This window comes from Cornus florida, unplaced genomic scaffold, assembly GCF_030987335.1.
Source record: "Cornus florida cultivar Cherokee Brave unplaced genomic scaffold, ASM3098733v1 CherokeeBrave_3.0.0_Hap2_Chr08, whole genome shotgun sequence".
Classification (NCBI taxonomy): domain Eukaryota; kingdom Viridiplantae; phylum Streptophyta; class Magnoliopsida; order Cornales; family Cornaceae; genus Cornus; species Cornus florida.
This window is the reverse complement of record NW_026775578.1, coordinates 79069133-79089215: the sequence shown is the minus strand read 5'-3', so window position 1 is coordinate 79089215 and position 20083 is coordinate 79069133. Positions and strand designations below refer to the sequence as shown.

The 20083-nt window shown below is 35.4% G+C and overlaps 3 protein-coding genes across 3 annotated transcripts in view; all 3 read left to right on the top strand.

The window, feature by feature from the left end:
• LOC132268175 (uncharacterized) overlaps positions 1-8042 on the top strand; it is a 33214-nt gene extending 25172 nt beyond the window's left edge. The window contains exons 9-14 of the mRNA XM_059768954.1: positions 1405-2596; positions 2898-3248; positions 3432-3669; positions 4405-7013; positions 7112-7257; positions 7463-8042. Of these exons, the coding sequence (XP_059624937.1) occupies positions 1405-2596; positions 2898-3248; positions 3432-3669; positions 4405-7013; positions 7112-7257; positions 7463-7814 (4888 nt within the window). The 3' untranslated portion in view covers positions 7815-8042. The remainder of the gene's footprint in view (positions 1-1404; positions 2597-2897; positions 3249-3431; positions 3670-4404; positions 7014-7111; positions 7258-7462) is intronic.
• Positions 8043-8111: 69 nt separating this feature from the next.
• LOC132268176 (uncharacterized) lies at positions 8112-19467 on the top strand. The gene is made up of 4 exons (XM_059768956.1): positions 8112-8627; positions 17825-18902; positions 19016-19068; positions 19177-19467. Exons 2-4 carry the CDS (start codon positions 18087-18089, stop codon positions 19208-19210), a joined length of 903 nt encoding a protein of 300 aa, XP_059624939.1. The 5' UTR covers positions 8112-8627; positions 17825-18086; the 3' UTR covers positions 19211-19467.
• On the top strand, positions 16525-17537 carry LOC132270501 (uncharacterized). Its single transcript, XM_059771680.1, has 2 exons — positions 16525-17267; positions 17327-17537. The coding sequence occupies exons 1-2, from the start codon at positions 16525-16527 to the stop codon at positions 17535-17537; spliced, it is 954 nt and encodes a 317-aa protein (XP_059627663.1).
• Positions 19468-20083: the final 616 nt, after the last annotated feature.

The window sequence follows — 20083 nt, the reverse complement described above, 5'->3', positions numbered from 1 at the left end:
ATTCGACGTCGTTTCTTAACCTAACATTTGATTTACAGTTTTGCCAAGACCATCTAATTCTCAATTGAATTATTTCTTCTCTTTTATGTTTTCTTTTTCTTTTTTTCGAACCTTAGACCTTATCTTCATGAGGCACCAAGGCTAAGTGACTAACCCAATTGAGCCAACCCCTTGGGGTTAATATTTCTTCTCTTTCATATGGTGTTATTTCACTAGTGCATCCACTTCTCTTGAAGCGTGAACTATTTTGGCCCCGACGTTTGCCCCGTTTTCTTAGAAATGTGTTATTCAACTTAAGGTACTCTTTCTTAAGTCGAGAGGTACCTTAAGTGTTGTAGAATATATGTAGTTAATCCGCTCAGTTGCTGACCTGTTGGTTGTTATTGATCGTCCAGTGAGTGATGTAGATCTTGTTCTCAGTGCACTCTGGGCCCTCTGTTCTGATTACCTCGCTTTTGCCACCTCTATTTGAGTTAATGCAACCTAGCCGACTACTTACCAATGCCCCACATGCAAGGCTAGAATTTTTTTCCATGTTTGATCTTTTGCTTGGCAGTAAGTGCATCATTCACAGTGATGATAGCTATGCTCTGGGTGGGATGTAATTTTCAAACTCTAAAACTTTAGGAAATAATGAGTAGAATAAATAACTGCATCTTGCTTTCCAGTATGTAGGTCAAGTTTGTTTCTTATTTTTTGGATAAGTGTAGGTCAAGGGTTTTTATATGATGTGAAGCAAGAAATGAAGGGTGTGTGAATAGTAATGTCTTGAGTGGAGTTGCAATTTCCATTTTTCTTTTTTGGGTAATGGAACGTGGAGAGAAGTGATGTCGTAATTTTCAGTTTTTGAGAACTTTGTTGTCCCAAAAATGTTTGAAAATTCTGTAATTTTCATTTTTGGGGCACTGTGTTATCCCAATTTTGTTTGAAAATTCTCTTCCTTTTTCTTATTAAGTAGGAGGGGAAGAGGCTTTGAATGACATATTGGTTTTTGATATTAATCTTGACAAGAATTTTACGGCTTCCTTCTAAACTCATTTATGTTATGGTTTTACATTGCACCAAGTCACTAGAACAAGAGTAAAAGAACTGTATTTGAGCCTCATACTCTTAAGCATTGATTTCCAAATTTTACTGAATATGTGAGTAATAATTAGTGATGTGGGTCTACTCACCACAGATGGGATCATTCCAGAATTGTTGGATGAAATGCTCTTAAACAATTCCTCATGGCTTTCTATTATCCGTAAACTTGCTGTTTTAACATTATCACATTTAGGAAGTTCTATTTTAGAGAACTGTCTTTTAATTTAAAATTAAAATATACTTTATATGCATATAAACAAATGTTAGCGGCCAATTTTTATTTTACTTTCCTAACTATTATCCTTGTTAGTTGTACAGCTTCGCCCATGGTGGGAATTTTTCAGCAGAAAACAGTTCAATTGATATGGATGATATGGAAGAATTTAAAGATATCCCAGATTCTTTTGTTGGAATTCCTCCTAACAAATATCCCCTTGTCATAACGTTTCATAAGTTCTTAATGATGCTTGATGGAACATTGGGTAATTCTTACTTTGAAAGATTCAGTGATGTAAGGGATTTTTCTCATCGTAAAATTGGAACTTCAAGATCAGTTGCTTTGCAGACTTTCATAAGAATGAATGAAGTTAACTATGACAGATTCTGTTCATTTTACTGGCCCCATTTCAATACCAAGCTAACAAAGAAGCTTGATCCTGCTGTAGTGTTTACTGAGATAATTTCCCATATAAAAGGTGGCCTGCAGGCAGGGGGAACCCTTGATGGTAAACTTAGTAGAGAGAATTATGTTTTACTCTCTGAGGGTCGGGTGTCCACTTTGAGCAAGCAGAAGAGAGAGGTAATCTATGATATTTTTCAAGATTATGAAAAAATGAAGATGGAAAAGGGAGAATTTGATATAGAAGATTTAGTAATTGATCTTCATCATCGACTACAAAAGGAAAGGTTTGAGGGTGATGAAATGGATTTTGTTTATATTGATGAAGTGCAAGATCTTACCATGAGACAAATTGCTCTTTTCAAAAATGTTTGCAGAAATGTTGATGAAGGCTTTGTTTTTTCGGGTGACACAGCACAAACTATTGCAAGGGGGATTGATTTTAGATTCCAAGAAATACGACATTTGTTCTACGATGAGTTCATATCAAAATCAAGAAGTAATGGATCTGATGGAAAAAAAGAGAAGGGACAAATATCACAAATTTTCAACCTGACTCAAAACTTTCGTACCCATGATGGTGTACTCAAATTAGCACAAAGCGTGATTGAGCTTCTTTACCGTTTCTTTCCTCAATCTATTGATGTTCTCAAACCTGAGACCAGTCTTATATATGGTGAAGCACCAATTTTACTCGAGTCTGGGAATAATGAAAGTGCAATTGTTACTATTTTTGGAAACAGTGGAAATGCTGGTGGCAACATTGTAGGATTTGGTGCTGAGCAGGTCATATTAGTACGTGATGATCATGCTAGGAAGGAAATTTCTGACTTTGTGGGAAAGCAAGCTCTTGTTCTGACTATAGTGGAGTGCAAGGGCCTGGAGTTTCAGGTGAACCTTATCTTTTGTTTCTTTAAATGATCACTCTTATATTATTCTTTATTGATAGAACCACCTGTAATGTGTTTGAGAGAAGCAAAATTATATGTAGTAGTGGGATCCCAACATGTCTTAGTTTCCACATGGTGAACATGAAGGATAACACTGTGACTCTGTTTGTCAATTCATTTTTTTATTATTCAGGGGCTTGTGCTGCCATTTTCCTTAAATCGAAGTATTGTAGGAGACCCTTTATACTTCTCTATGAAATATTATCTCTGTTCATTGATTCCTCATGTAATATTATTTGTAGGATGTATTGCTGTACAACTTTTTTGGGTCATCCCCACTGAAAAATCAGTGGAGAGTAATATATGAATTTATGAAGGAACAAGATATGCTTGATGCTACTTCTTCCAAAAATCCAAAATTTAGCGAGACAAAACACAGTATCTTGTGTTCTGAACTGAAGCAACTGTATGTAGCTATCACACGCACAAGGCAAAGGTTATGGATTTGTGAGAACATTGATGAACTATCCAAGCCTATGTTTGATTATTGGAAGACATTGTGCCTGGTCCAAGTGAAGCAACTTGATGATTCACTCGCACAGGCAATGCAAGTTGCAAGCAGCCCAGAGGAGTGGAAGTCACGGGGTATAAAGGTCTGCTTTATCTTTCTCTATATCATCACTGCTGCTACTTTCTTATAGTCATTGTTAAAAGTCAATATTGCTCTTTGTTGTTGTTGGTGTTACTATTGTTGTTCCTTTAATTTTCACAACCTTCGATTTCTTTTGTGTCAATTAATGATTCTGCTCATACATATGATCTCTTTGTGTTTGCAGCTCTTTTGGGAAAATAACTATGAGATGGCAACAATGTGCTTCGAAAGAGCTGGAGACACAATGTGGGAGAAAAGGGCCAAGGCTACTGGCCTAAAAGCAGCAGCTGACCGGTTGCGTGGTTCAAATCCTGAAATGGCTTCTACTGTCCTTAGGGAGGCTGCTGAAATATTTGATTCTATTGGCAGGGCTGAGTCTGCGGCAGAATGTTTTTGTGATTTGGGGGAATATGAAAGAGCAGGTATTAGTTTTTTCCTTATTTTTAAAAAGTGATATTAATTTGAAAATATTGTTTAGGACACTAGATTATTATTCTCTGTTGCTCTTGATATATCTAGTTCCTTTTCCCTGTTAGAAAATGAATTCTGGTTTTAATTAAATCTGTCTGAATGGTGACAGCTTATGTGGCATCACAAATTGGGGTGTTGTGGTGGGTGGAGGAGGATATGACATATTTTTTGGGAGAGGAGTATCATACTAGAGATCTAATTTACGATACAATATAAAAATCAAGCCACAAATGCATTCCTTAGGCTAGTGTTTCAATTAGAAATTATGTGACGTAATGCACAAGGAGAAGATTATTAGATGGAATAATTTTTTTAGCGGTTGGTTTTTACCTAGGAAATGATTCTCCAAATTTTTTTGTGGCTCTCTCTCTATGTATTTTATAATTTTTGTTTGATCTAAGAGGATGCATTTACTTGGCTAAGTATATATGTTTTGTACGACATGCCTGAAAGTTGTTGCATTCAATTCACAAATTTCTGGGCAGTATGATAGCACCAAGATAAGTTCACTTTAATATCATCTCTTTTCTTTTTTAAGGCTAGAACTTAAATCTCAAATTGAATCTCTTTAACAATTAATAGAAGCTATACTGTTTGACATCCAGAATTGCTATTCAAGCAGAATTTTTAATCCATTTTTGGCTTGGAAAAGTTTGACATCCAGATTGTTACTCTTTTTGCTGCAGGTAGAATTTATTTGGAAAAATGTGGGGAATCCGAGCTAAAGAAAGCTGGTGAATGTTTTTCTCTAGCAGAATGCTATTTGCGTTCAGCTGAAGTGTATGCTAAGGGAAATTATTTTTCCGAGTGCTTATCAGTTTGCACCAAAGGAAAATTATTGGACATGGGTCTGCAATACATCCAATACTGGAAACAACATATTCCTATGCATGGTGATATGGTCACAAGATGTAGTGAAATAGAAAAAATTGAACAAGAGTTTCTGGAGAGTTGCGCACTTAACTATTATGAGGCTAAAGATAACAAGTCCATGATGAAATTTGTTAGAGCTTTTCATTCAATGGATTTGAGGCGCAATTTCTTGAAGTCTTTGGATTGCCTTGATGAGCTCTTTTTGTTGGAAGAAGAATCAGGAAACTTTTTGGAGGCTGCAGAGATTGCAAAGCTGAGAGGAAATCTTCTACTGGAGGCTGATCTGCTAGGGAAGGCTGGACATTTTGGTGATGCATCATTGCTCATGCTCTGCTATGTGTTTTCCAACTCACTATGGATTTCTGGAGGCAAGGGTTGGCCATTGAAGCAGTTTGCGCAAAAGAAAGAACTCTTAGCAAATGCCAAATTGTTAGCAAAGAAAGAATCATATGCTTTCTCTGAATCCTATGTCTTCTATGAAACTGTTTGTACCGAGGTTGACATTTTATCGAATGAACAGAGTAAGTTGTTTGAATTGAATCAGCATTTCAATGCCTCCCAACGACAGAAAAGCCTCAGGGGCGAAATTTTATCGGTTCGAAAAATTCTAGATGCTCATTTTCATTTCAATACCTTAAAGTATGCGTGGGAAGAGGAATTGATAGTGGATCTGTTAAAGCATTCAGAAGAAAAAATTTCCCAGAACCAGGTGTCTGTTGAAACACTGGTTTACTTTTGGAGTTTGTGGAAAGAGTACGTTGTAAATATCATGGAATATCTTGGGTGTCTTGAAACCCAAAATGTTAGTAAATATCAAGGTTATGGTGAGTTCTGTTTGAATTATTTTGGTGTGCGAAGACAGTTCAATAATCTGAATATAACTTATGTTTTGACGAACTCTGATGCTGATTGGGTTAGAGAACTTGATGACAGATGTCTCCGAATTAGTGGAAAGTTGGTATCTGTAGATGTTCGCCAGTTTGTCTCAGCTGCTCGGACTCATTGGCGTACAGAATTACTTGCTGTTGGAATGAAGGTTTTGGAAACTCTTGAAGCCCTCTATAAGTTCTCAGCCAGGAATTCCTCACCTGTGTTTTGCCAAAGCATATGTCTCATTCATATATTTGAGGTTACAAAGTTTCTCCTACAGTTCAAGTTTCGTGATACTAAGAAATTGCAGACTTTTCTTGAACTATCTACTGAGTACTTCCAAAAAGTGTTTCCTTTTGACTGGAGAAAATCATTGGCAGAAAATATGATTTCTCTGAGGGGAACTGAGCTTTCATGGAAGTTGCTTGAAGAATTTATTCGTGGGAACTTCAAAGGTAAACTGACATATGGACAAATAGGGAGGGTGGTAATGGTGTGGCTTGGATCTAAAAAGCCAGCTGATGTACTATGCGAGGAGTTTGTGAAAAGGTTTGACAGGAATTCATCATGGAGGGTATTCGCTGAGAATCTCAGAGGGAAAGAAGATCCAGAATCTCTACTGTGGTCACTTTCCAGCATTTCTGTTGAGGCTCTAAGCAGGGTTTCTTTGGTTCACCAATTCCATAAAGCCATGGAAGATACTTTTAATGCTAATTGGAGGAAAGAATCTGACTATATATCACCTAGTTGTTTCTTGTATCTTGTTGAGCACCTTCTGATCTCGGTTTGTTACTTGCGAGGATACTTTCTCACAACAAAGTCTTCATTTATTGAGTGGCTTTTTTATCAGCAACCAAATTCCAACCCCAGTGCCAATTCAGTAGCTGATATGCAATCCTCTCTGAGCGGCATATTCGATTTTGTGGCCTGCATCCTCCAGCAATTTCTTTATAATAAGATAGAAACGGCAGATTGGATCAAAAAATCGAATATTAATTTTAATTTCTACTATCCACTGCTGGTGCTGAAACTCGTCGTGATATTGTGTTTGCTTTGTGTGAATTCTGGGAAGTATCTTGAATTGCTTTCTGTTTTGCTGGGGAGGAATGATATTACTTCAATGCTACCAAGGGAATTCTTTACTATCCTTAAGAGAATGAGAAAGCGTAATTACATAGAAGTAAATACAAGTCTTCTTGCAGATGCATTTAAAAAGATAGAGGACCCTCTTGTGATAGTGAGATTGGGAAAAGATTGTTCAGAGTTTATCTCCCCTAATGCCATTTATGTGGACATGAGTGGTACGCAATGCAAAGAGGATATCATGAGAGTGTTGTTTCCCCAGAATACCAAAGCTCCCCAAGGTAAAAAGGTTGCTGTTGGAGAGAATTCAACTAATTCCATGGAATATCGGAGCACAAACATTGAGAAGGGAAAAGGAGACAGCCTGCAAACCGATTGGGGGCTTTTTTGGGAAATTTCTGATAGTTTAAAGTTTGTGGATGAGAAAAGAGAGGGAATTTTGATGAAATGTATGTTCCCGAAGATGAAGGTATATAATACCAAATTGGCTGACATTATCCATTGTCAAGTATGCGGATACATTAGTATCATAACTTTACTTTTTGAATTTTCTCTGTATATTTTCAGGTGGAGGTGGAGAAAAATATCGACATCTTCACTGCTGCAATGAGCCGATCTAAGAGGAAACCTTGTGATGAAAATGGAGTAGTCTTTGGTGAAGTAAATAGCATGCTTGGTGAACTGAAACAGCTTTCTTCAGCTTTGGATACGAGGTTTGTATTAATATTTAGCTTAAATCACTGTTAGAGCCTTGCAGATACACACACTCGTATCCTCTCTCTTTGTTCTTGTTCTCCTTCTAAATTAACATGAAGTATAGCCCATTGGTCATTCTCAATTCATTGATGAGTTGCTGAAGCTTCCTAATCAATTTTATGGTATGCTGAAATCTGGTTTGTTGTTTCATTTGTTTTTCAGTGACCAACACCCTGAGAAACTCAATTCAAAAGTTTTTGAACTTTTGAATAAGTTGCAGTTAAGGCGGCCGTTACTTGAGAGTTTCTTTAATCAGCTACTTGCAGATGAAGACACAAATGCCATGAGTGAGGCACCAGAGAGCAGCATCGTGTCTGAAGCCCTATATGACAGCAAGGCTGAGGGAACTAGCAACTCTAACGAAGACGATATGAAGGCTTCAGAGGCTACTGTTTCCTCTGAAGCACAAAGCAATAGCAATCCTCGCGATACTGAAAGAAACAAGGGGAAGGGAAACAACAAATCCAAGAAAGGCAGAAAGGGAAACAGTAAGTCCAAGAAAGGCAAAAAATGAATAGCTATGCACTGTCAAAATCTTAAGGGGATATATATTACTAAGTTGGTACTCTTCTGTATGTAAATGTTACAATTGTGAATTGATAGACTACTATAAATATAAACTGGTAGATTATCAATAGGTGATTGAAAGGGAATTGCAAAAACTGCAACTTAAGGTGGCCATGATTGTTGTATGGTATTTTTGAATCAATACAAAAGCTGCTGCCATAGATATTTTTGTTCATAGTATGAATTGAGAATGACAAATGGGCTACACTTAGATTCTAGTGGTGTAATATAAACTGGTAGATTATCATTAGGGAATGAGCATAGTTTATTTTTTATGCCACAAGCTTGGATTCTAGTGGTTAATTATTGATTCTGTCTGTAGACACTAAGGCCCTGCTTGGAATGTATCTCCCAAAACAGTTTTGCTGTTTTGGGAGTTACAAAAAAGAGTTCTTGAAAAAAATGGTCAGCTTGGAACATAGTTACAGAAACTGTTTTTTCAAAACAAGAGCCCTATGAGTAGCTGTTTTCTAAGAACAACTCAAACTTGTTTTTGCGATTTTGGAGAACATGCGGAGAACACTGTTCTCCACTTAAAAAAGCGGTCCGTACCTATATCGTTTATAACAGTTTTGCGCCTCCTTCAGTCCTTCTCGCCTCCTTCAGTCCTTCTCGTCTCCTCCACGAAAAAGCTCTGCATCACCTCCTCTGAACCCGGCATCTCGCTCCTCTTCTCTCTACAAGATCTCTTGCAACGCTGCACTTCTCTCCTCTGCATCCAGACTCTTGCTCAGATTTTTTTCAAGCTCCATCTGTTCAGGTAAACACAAATCTGTATTTTTCTGTAGCAAGTTTTTGGTTATGGATTTTGTTTTTTTGGATGAGTTTGGTTGTAGATTTGATTATGGATTTTGTTGGTTATGGATTTTGTTTTTTTGGTTATGGATTTTGTTGGTTTGGTGATTTTTGTTGTGAATTTGATTTTTAGTTTAGGGATTTGGGTTTTCGATCAGTTTAGGGTTTAGGGATTTGTGGTCTTTAGAATACTGAACTTTCTTTTTCTTTGTAGAAAGTGTTGGTACATCTTCTTCTTTAGTGCAATCAAAATTTACAGAATTTAAAAGCCCAATTTAACAAATATTACAAAATAAGTCCAAAATTTCTCCTATTCCCTGCTCTATCCTTTTATCTAATAGGCTGTATCCAACCGAATGTTGGTGGACTTCTCTTTCCCTATCCAACCGAATGTTAACGGGCTTAAATTAATGGAGATTTTAAATACAGCATTGTGCAAATTTTGTATGAAACGAGGTAAAGAATGATGGAACTGCTTTCAGAGACTGAAACCAAAACCTGCAAGTGAAATAACAAACCATGCCAGCCAGTACATTCCCAGATAGCTAATGCTGCATAACGAACCTAATCGAGGGAAGAAATCATATAAACATGGCTATGCATAAGTAATAGTTTTATACGTTTTGAAGCAACCAACCCATTCATGGTCATAAAACCTTGTAAAGTGACTGTAACAAAAGTTTCTCATCAAAACACCAGCTGCTCATGCGCTTGAGGGGAGCTAAAAACCAAAAACAAATACCAACGGTCAGTAAGAACAAAATCTAAATAAATTACCCTCCATTTAAAAACAACTGCTCAGGACCTATCCGCATGCAACAGTGTATCAAGTCTTGCAGTAGATGAAATTTTCAAAAAACAAGAAAATAAAAAATCAAATAAATTCTCATAAAATTGAACAGAAGAATTTGAATAATGAATTACGCAAATCTCGGGCTCACTAGTCAAAGGGAATCCAGAGGTGTGACTTGTGCAAATCTCAAAGTTATGGAAAATTTTACTCATATTGAGTTGCAAGAGCTGAATCCCAAGGCCAGAGGTTGGAGTAACTTAAATTATTAGTTAACCATCTGTCCAAAATGTTAAAAAGAATATAACAAGAAAGAAAAACTTCAGATGAAAAATGAATTAGTTGAAGAAAACAACAAAAATCCCAAAGGGTACTTGTGGCAAATTGTGCCTTGACCATGCGTTTGGAATTAAAGTCATTGATAATACACACTTCATAAAGGGTACTAGATATAACTGTAACATTAGATATTAATCAGGCTTAGTTAGCTTACAAAAGTTTCACATGATATTATCCTCCAGTAAATCTAATATCCAAGAGTCCAACCCCAATGATGTGTGTCCCAGAAGGCAGGGGCAGAGAGGACAGTAATGGCTTTTCTACTCCTCCGACCTGGCATTCTCTAGAAGAAACAAAATTTAGGCAGGTCTCAAACATGCTTGAACATTTTTTCACTGACAAGTTGCTTGAAGATAAACAATTATGCATAGAAGAAAAACTTTCATATATTAGCAGATTATTTTTATCTAATCATAACCAATTAAATGCTGAGGTAGTGCTTCAAGGATGTGATTTGAAAATAAATAAATAAATTGCAAACATATTGAAAATTATCAATGTTTTAAAAATTATAAAATGCACAGCCAAGTGTTTCTTCATGTTTTTCATAAAGTATATCAAAACAAAAATTCTAAAATACAACCTAGGGTGTTGCTTTTATTGTGATCGCTTATCAATGACTTAACCATGTAAAGGCTTAATCTTGTTTGCCAAACTAGTGTTTTTCTTTTTAATTTATTCTAAAAAGAAAATGGTAGTAATATGTATATCATACAAAGTATTTTTCTTTTTAATTTATACCTATATAGATATATATTTTGTAGTGTACATATATGTATTAATCCAACACACACACAATTTCACACATATATTTCCATCTTCCTTGTTGTAAACTGTATGTGTATCCTATTTTTCAAAAATGAAAAATAAAAATTATCTCACTTTATTTGTAGCTTATCGTGTCCAATCTTGTCTCCATGATCATGCTTCATCCTTGGACGCTATGAATGAGATGTTTCATATTTGAGAGAGTACTACAAATTCCATACATAGATTCAAAATGAAATAATCACTAGCTATCAATAAAATTGTTACCCAAAATCTTGGATTAAAATTTGGGATAATACCTAGTTTCTGCTGTGTTTTTACCTAAGGCAAATTTGTAAAACTGAAAGAATTCAAATCATTTTTATGCGTTATGTTAACTGGATTAATATAACAAATATTACAAAATAATATTGACCAAGTTTGTGTAGTCAACCACTAAGGAAATAAGTAAAAAAAGAATAATCACGCTTGTCAATGTATATCCATACTCAGGTTCGTGCACCCAACAAGTATAATCACACAACAGATTTTAGTTATTTTATATTTGTCTTTTCACCTTTTTTTATTCATAATAGCATAATCAATTACATGTTTATGGCATTTATATGTACTGGAAACAAGGAATGATGAGTTATTCCTATGTGATTAATGTATGATTAAGGCATTTATATATACTGTTTTGGTATACTTTTTATTATGTTTAATTTATAATGGTTATTGAAATTTTGTCTAGGTTCTTAGAAAATCAACATGGACACAGATTGGATGCTAGATGAAGTTACTTTTATAATTCTCCAATATTTTGCTTTGATTAACTATTTGTATAATTTTCTAATATTTTGTTTTGGTTATGTATCACTAAAATTAATGTTTGTACAACTAAAAGTGCATATGACACTTGAAATAATTCATGTAACTCTTTTATTGTATTTTAATTTAGTCAAATTTTAATTAAACTTGATATATTATATTTGTGCAACATTTATTAAGTTAAGAATACTAACTAAAATGAATTAAATAAAAGAGTGAGGTACAATAATATTTTTATTTATTTTTTTAGTTCAGAAAACTATTTTCAAAAATTCATACAACTAAGTAGTTTTATGAGTTTTTGTTTTCCGGAAACTGTTTTGTAAATTCTCTTAACTAAGCAGGTTTAAAATCTGAAAAAACTGAAAGTTGTTCTCTAAAAACTATTTTTGAGAATTGTTCTCTAAAATGCAATCCAAGCAAATGCCAAAATTTCATAAACTTTTGTTTTAACAAATTGACCCATCAAATATTTGTTTAATTAAATTATTTAATTGGCCCAAACTGGGTCCACTTAAATTATTTAATTAGCACAGCCCAGATGATTAAATAAAAAGACAATTATTTTTAATAAAATATATTTGAAATAATTATTGTTATGGATAATTATCATAATATAACTGGCCCGGTCAAGTTATAATTATGTCTTTTCAAAAGAGGATACATGTCATCATCCTTTTAATCTAAGAAGTTTATAAATAGAGACATAGAGGAAGAGGTATAGAAATTGAGAATTCTAGAAATCCAGGGAGTAATACAGAAGCTCTACTAACATTTATCCCCAACACCTAAACTTGAAGGCGAAGAACAACAAGCACATCAAATCGTGTCGTTCTTCATCAAAATTCCACGGTGATTAACAACAAGCATATCAAATCGTGCCGTTTTTCATCAAAATTCCATAGTGATTCAAGATCAAGTTCATGTAGCCCTTGAATACCAACAAAGGAGATCGAATCAGAGGACTTTATTCTTTGTAACGAATATTATAGAGGATTGTATTTCTTTTATTTATCATAAATCAATAAAATTCTATTTGTTCCCTTATTTCGTTCTTTATTTGCAGACTACAAAATTTGTGTGCACAAATTTCTGGCACGTCCAATGGAACATCCTTTGTCTCTTATCTCTTTCTCCTACCATGAAGTCTTTGCTTTGTCAGATTCCATGGCTCCCCCTAAGGATAAGACAGACAAGAAAGCCCAAAAAAACATAACTACTGCAAAGGTTAACGCCAAAGCCACCATGAAAAATGGCACGAAGGCCAAGAAAGCATCAAGTGATGGAAGTACCTTGGCGGGCCTTGTGGCACGTAGCGAGTCCCAGGCAATCGCGTTATACAAACATCAGCAAGACTTAGTGACAACCAATCCTGTAAAGCTGACGAACGTGAAAACTCAACATATCAACACCCCTGTTGTCCAAAAGGTTAAGAACCCTGACGTTTGTTCTAGAGAAAGTCCTGTCACCAGATTCACCTCATTCCATTTCTGACGCTCACTTTAGTGTCGGTTCACCCCCAGAGTCACCACGTCAGACCTCAGAGCGATTGATCACTTCAAGGAACGTTGACTCTCAAGGCCTATCATACTCAGATGTGGTCGCTGCTATGATGACTAGAGCTGCCACAGAGGATGATCAACTAGCAACAATGGCACGCGCAATTGACTACCTCATAAAGACTATTGAAGAAAAGGATTTGCAAATCGCTACACTGGTGAACAAGTTGGAAGTTCAGACCTTCGGTGAATCACCACAATCGTCTAGGAATCCTACAACTTCCACAGCAGTGCCATCTGGAAATCCTAATTCTATGGCACAAGGTACTCGCATTGAAGACCCCAGACAGATACCCATGACAGAACAGGCGACTGGTCAAACCATTAATGTTTCTTCAGTATCTTTATTATATGTTGAACAATTGCAAGATATGCTAATGAATACAATCCGACCCCAATACGGAGGCGTCTCATAGAACACTCTCATGTATACAAAGAGAATCGACGATGAAGAAGGATGGACTCTAGTGACAAGAAAGAAACCACGGAAGCAACGAGCTGACATTTTTCAGACTAGTTATTCTTGCACGGGGCAAAGGAAGAAGAAACCTCAATATTGCCATAGGCAGTCTGGCGATAATAGAAAATGGGTCAAGAAGACACAGTTAACTAAACACGCCTCTATAAGCAAAGGAATCCCGAAGCCCATTACTTTGCAAGAGTTCTTTCCCAAAGGATATCTAGATGACGAAGTCGTGACAACTTAACATGGTTTCAACTGGGAAAACGAGCCCTGATGATGAGAATAACGAGGATCAAGATGAAGCCCAGCCTGTGGAGAACCATGCAAAGGATGCGGTCGTCATTGAAAAGTCTGATGATGAGGAAGTAATCGGAGGTACGCTTGATTCATGTTGTGCACCAATTATTTTCACTGATGAGGATTGTCAGTTGGGTTCAAAGCCGCATAATTGTCCTTTCTTCGTTTTTGGTTACATAAGAGAACAAAAAGTTACTCGAGTTCTTGTTGATGGTGGATCAGCAGTGAATTTTATGCCAAAATTTATGATGAAAAATCTCGACATCACAGTCGATGAATTAGCTCGTAGCTGGCGTCTTATTATTCAAGGTTTTAACCAAGGAGGACAGAGAGCTATTGGCATGATTTGGGCAAAGCTAACTATTGGCAGGCTCCAAGCCGAAACCCTATTCCACTTAGCTTGCTGCACCCCCTCCCCCTTATCATGGAAGCAACCAAACGTCACTCACCATGACAAGGGCCCGCGCTCTCTCCCCGTGAACCTCTCTAGCATAAATACCTTGGTTGGAGATTTCAAGTATTAAAATAAAAATAATACAATTTTAATAAAATTTAAAATTGAATATTGAATTTTTTGTTATGAATATATTTTTTTTTCCATTAATATCATCTCATATATACATTTATATATTCTTATCTATACTATTAATAGTACATATATATGTGCATGTGCGTTTCGTTTATTTTATTTTATTTTTCTTGTTTTTTATTTATAATAATAAATTATGTATGAATCATTATGTGTTATGAATCACTTTTAGTATACTATTTTTTATGCTATTAAAGTGCTGGTTTAAATGTATATATACTAAAAAAAATAAATCAAAATTGTTAAGAAATTTTATACATTTTTAGAATAGTGTATAAATACTTCTTCTTGTGATCCCTACCTGTAATGCTCTTGTTGACCTCTAATCTTGCTGCTCCCTCAATATTAGAGCTTGATATTGTAATTTTTACCTTTATTTATATAATAGACCTTTATGTTATAGTTCAAAATTTTAAGAAATATCAAATACTATTAAAAGTTGGAAATTTCAAGAGTTACAAAAGTTTTGTATTAAACATGAGAGTAATAAACTTTTAATGAAATTTAAGGTTGAAAATTTCAAGGGGTTATACATGTTTTGTAGCCCACTTTTAATGACATTTCTTTAGGTTGAAAACCCCAAAGGTTATCAACTATTAAAAAAATGAAATGAAATTTAAGTAATTAATGTCCACTAATACTTTTTAATGAAATTGGATTTAATGTAAAGTGAAAAAAAAGAGTTAAGAAATATCTTGGTTGGAGATTTTAAGTATCAAAATAAAAATAAGGGTTAAGTGCAAAAAACCCCCCTAAACTATGGGGGTTTTGCAACTAACCCCTCGGAACTACAAGAAACCCCCCATGAACTTTCATTTTCTTGCAATTTGCCCACTCAGACGACCGAAAAAGAAAAAAGACCAAGTTACCCTTTTAATAAAACGACGCAGTTTGGTGAGAATACCAATTTCATTTATTGAAGTGGCATAGAAAATCTAACCAACCAATAGCATTTTGACAGCACAACAAGAGAATGATTCTTATCTCTAGCTTACATCACCCACACATCAGCCAAACCTAACCTAACCCACCTTCCTTTATTCGCGGCAAAGACAGAGAGGAGAAAAGGAAGCCATCGTCCGGCCTTGTCTGCAAATCGGCCTTGTCTACAAATTGGCCTTCTCTGCAAACCTAATCAATATAAAACCCTAAAAAATGTTTGCCTTAAGGTGTGAGACTCGCATTCAGTAACTCTCTTACTCTAATTAACTGATTTTTCTTTTATGTGCTTGTATCAATTTTGTTATATAATGGCGAAGCTCAGTTATGTTTGTTTCTTACTTTGTTCATGCGTTTTTGTTGCTTTGTATAAAGTCTTAGTCGAATTTTTTAAGGAGAGGAGTAAAATTTTTTAGATGATATTGCTGTGACATTTTAAAAGAAAAGTTTTGCTTATATCAATTTTGTTGATGTTGCTGTGACATTTTAGAAGAAAATTTTTGCCTTTTTAGAACTCTGATGTTGTAGTTGATTTTTATTTTATTTGAAAGGTCCGAGGTTCAATGTCTTTGTAGTGTTTTTTTCCTTCTTCATGTCGACTAGTCCCTGTCTAGAAACCTTGTCTGTAGTTATTGCTTCTTTCTATTGTCTCTATAAAATAGTATATAATATCTTTGTTTCATGACTTTATGTGAAATTGGTGGTCCCTCTATGTTTGTCAAATGACCTGATATACTTTGTAGTGGTCCTTTTTGTGTATTTAATTTTGACCCACCATTATTGATTGCATTGTCTATATTATAGTGGTCCCTTTGTGTTACTAATTATGCAACATCAGTTATTTAATTGTACACATCACAATACTGACATGTATAGTGATCATGTGCTTAAATTATTGAATTGGATATGTTATTTAATGATTGCATTGTCTCTATTGTTTGTATACTTATTGAATGAAGTGTCTATGCTGTTTTGATTAAGGTTGTCTATGTCATTGTCTATATTGAGGTTTTTTGTACCCACTTGTTGTTGTAGATGGATGATATGTTTACCATTGAACTTCATCATAGGGGTATATTCGAGAAATCACCCCTTATGACATACTTAAGAGGAAATATAACTAAATTTGAAAAGATAGACCCTGACATAATGTCATATCTTGAGGTTCAAAAGATGGCAATTGGATTAGGGTATGGGGTAATCAGTGAAGTGTTCTACAAAGTACCTTATGAGTAGCAACAATTTAGAGAAGTGAAATATGATTTAGATGTGTCTAGGATGTTTTATGACCATGAAGCTCATGGAAAAATGTCAGTTGTGAAATTATACATTGTTGCACCTTTGTTGAATGGGGCAGAGAATAAGGTCAACTCAGATGCTGATTTAAGGTGGGAATATCTAATGAGTGATACCCAACTCATTGCTCCTGTGTCAAGTGAGTATGGTCCTAATGATGAGTTGATAAGTTTATGTGAATCTGATGATGATTGTGTTGATGGTGCTTATATGCACCAGGATTACATTATTTCAAGGGATTTTGGAGAAAAAGAACTGGAATTGGGCTTGAAATTTGGGTCAACTGCTGATTTTAGGTTGGCACTTAGGGAAAGTGCATTGAAAAACAAGTTTGATATAATGTTCACAAGGAATGATGGAGATAGGGTAACTGCAATGTGCAAAGCTGAATGTAGTTGGAGGATACATGCAAACAAACCTGAAAATGAAGATTGCTTGATTATTAAGACCTATGTGCCAGAACATACTGACTGTTTATGGTTTCATACAAATGGACAGGCCTCATCAACCTTCTTAGCAAACAAATATTGTGAACAAGTGAGATTAAACCCTAAGATACCTATGGGAACACTTAAGAGCACCATTGCATCTGAAATGAACATTGATATGTCCACACATAAAGTTTATAGGGCAAAAAGAAAGGTATTAGAATTGATTGAAGGGAATGATGCTGAGTGGTATGGTAAAATGAGAACCAACCCTGGCAGTGTAGTTAAAATACAAACTGAGCCCACTGCTGATGAAAATGTTAGAAGGTTTCAAAGAGTCTTATTTGTTATGCTGCAATGATAACTGGTTTTAAACAAGGTTGTAGGCCACTAATTGGTGTAGATGGATGTTTCCTAAATGGTCCTTATGGTGGTCATCTACTGAGTGCAGTGTCCATGGATGGGAATGGTCAAATGTTCCTAGTTGCAATTACAGTGGTAGAGTCTGAGATAAGAGATTCTTGGGAATGGTTTATGGGAGAGTTGATGAATGTTGTAGGGCCATACAATGATATAACCTTCATCTCTGATAGATAGAAGGTAAAATGTATTTTATTGTGTTGTCACACACTTCCTTCCACACACACTCACTTACACACACACACACACACACACACACACACAACTACACACATACTCACCTGCACATTCACTCATTTGCACACACTTATTTACACTCGCACAACTGCACACACTCATTTGCACTCACTTGCACATACCCTAACACACTTGCACACACACTCACCTGCACATACACACACACTCACTTGTACACACTGACATACATTATAATTTTTATTAACAGTTAGATGTCCTATTTACAGGGTTTAGTAGGAACCTTTGAGAGCATAATGGGGGGATCAGATCACAGGTTTTGTGTGAGGCATCTTTATGAGAATTTCAAGCTCAGATGGCTAGCAATTAAAGATTCAATTATGGGATGCTGCAAGGGCATACACTGAAGCAGATTCCCAGCAACACATGAGAAAAATGACAGAGTTAAATGTTGAAGCTTATGATTGATTGACAAAGGTGCCAGTTCATTTGTGGTTAAGGTCAGCCTTCACTGACACTTCAAAAAATAATATGCTTATTAATAACATTTATGAGAGTTGGAATGCTGTAATCCTTGAAGCAAGAGATAAGCCGATCATATACATGCTTGAGTGGATTAGAAGGCATTTAATGTTAAGGTTTCAGTGTAAAAGGGAGTGGATGCATACACAGTTTGGGTTGTTATGTCCAGATATCCAAAAGGCATTCAACAAAGTGAAACAACAAGCTTCCATGTGTAAGGTTCACTATGTTGGTGATGACAAGTATGAAGTTCAATGCTATGGAATCAGTAAGGCTGTTGACCTTGACAGACATACATGCAGCTACAGAGTTTGGAACTTAACCGGTATTCCTTGTAAGCATGCAGTGGCATGTATATTTACTAAAAGGGACACTCCAGAGTCATATGTTCACCCATTTTATTACAAAGAAACCTATATGAAGTGTTATGGTGGTATGATCCTTCCCATTCCAATGGGAATGTTGATGAAAACTAACAGCATTGACACATTGCTTCCACTGCACTATAGGAAACCCACTGGTAGGCCAAAGAAGGCTAGGAACAAGAAGAATGATGATCCCAAAGGTTCTACCAAACTTAGCAGATCAAAGGAAAGTTTGAAATGTTCCAAGTGCAAGGAAAATAGTCATAACTCAAGGGCTTGCAAAATACCTGAGCCATTAATCATTGACAGACCTCCACCAAGAAGGGGTGGTAGACCACCAAGTGTTAGAAGAGGGAGAGAAAGAGGACCTGATGGGATACCTGCAACAACAAGAGGAAGAAGGGGTGGTAGAGGTAGAGCCAGAGGAGTTGATATTCCAGCTCCAATTGCAAATCAAGAGGTATGGTTATTGTTCAATTTTACTTCAATTTTAGTAAAAAGTACCATATTCACAGCTTTAAAATCACATATCATATTTAAACTCACTTATTGTTTTACCACTTTTTATTTCAGGTTCAAAACATACCATTTTCTCAATTGTCACAAACCCAATCATCATCTTCTAGGTATAATGACAATAGTCTTATAATCTGCTAATTAAATCTTAAGTCTTTGAGGATCATATAATTAGCTAATTAACTTGATCTATTGTCAATTTTTTGTTTCATTTACAGGTCAATGATGGAAAGTGAGTATGCATGCTGGTAGTGAAAATGGCCACAAACTTGATGATGATCATGTTGATGAATGTTTTGTTATATTTTGACTATTGCTGACATGAAGACTCCCATTTTTTGGTGATTGTTCAAGTGAATGGAGTGAAGACATGTTATATTATAATGGCTTTTTCTTTATTGTCAGACTGTGATAATGTGAAACACTAGTATAAAACTAAGCTATTTATTGTCAGCCTTTTTGTTTATTGTTAGTCTGTGTATGAAGACTTTATTATGAATGAATGCCATCTTCTATCAGTTTATTTATTAGTGTTTTAACTGTTACATTTAGTTTGCTTGAATTATATAACAGGTGCAGGTCAAATCACCAAGTGCATTGCATATTCAGTGAATTGCAGTGCACTTAGATCAACTGAATTACAGTTCACATTTGAATGGTTGATAGGTTTTTTAGTGCACATGTTACTTATAACACTAAGTGTGTCACTTTGACACTTACAGCTCAATGCCAAATCCTTGCACTTGCATTTTTGCTTGAAGTGTATAACAGGTGCAGGTTACTTTGACTTTTACTTGAAGTGTATAGCAGGTGTAGTGCCAATAACTTGCAATTCCAATCACAAAATTCAACCCCCAAAACCTTGCACTTCCAATCACTATCATAACTTGTGCTGCACTATCATTTAGCAAACCAAAATCACCTAATTTTGCTCTCATTGCATAACAAATATAACTTGCAAATTGTACACACAAATGTTCATTCTAATTCATATAACATCACCTTTAAAAACAAATTGAATTTTCGTTCATCTCGAACTTTTACTAGATTTTGATTCATACAACAACATACAATCAGAAAGTTCAACATACAACACTACAATCAGATTTTCAACTCCCAAAACAT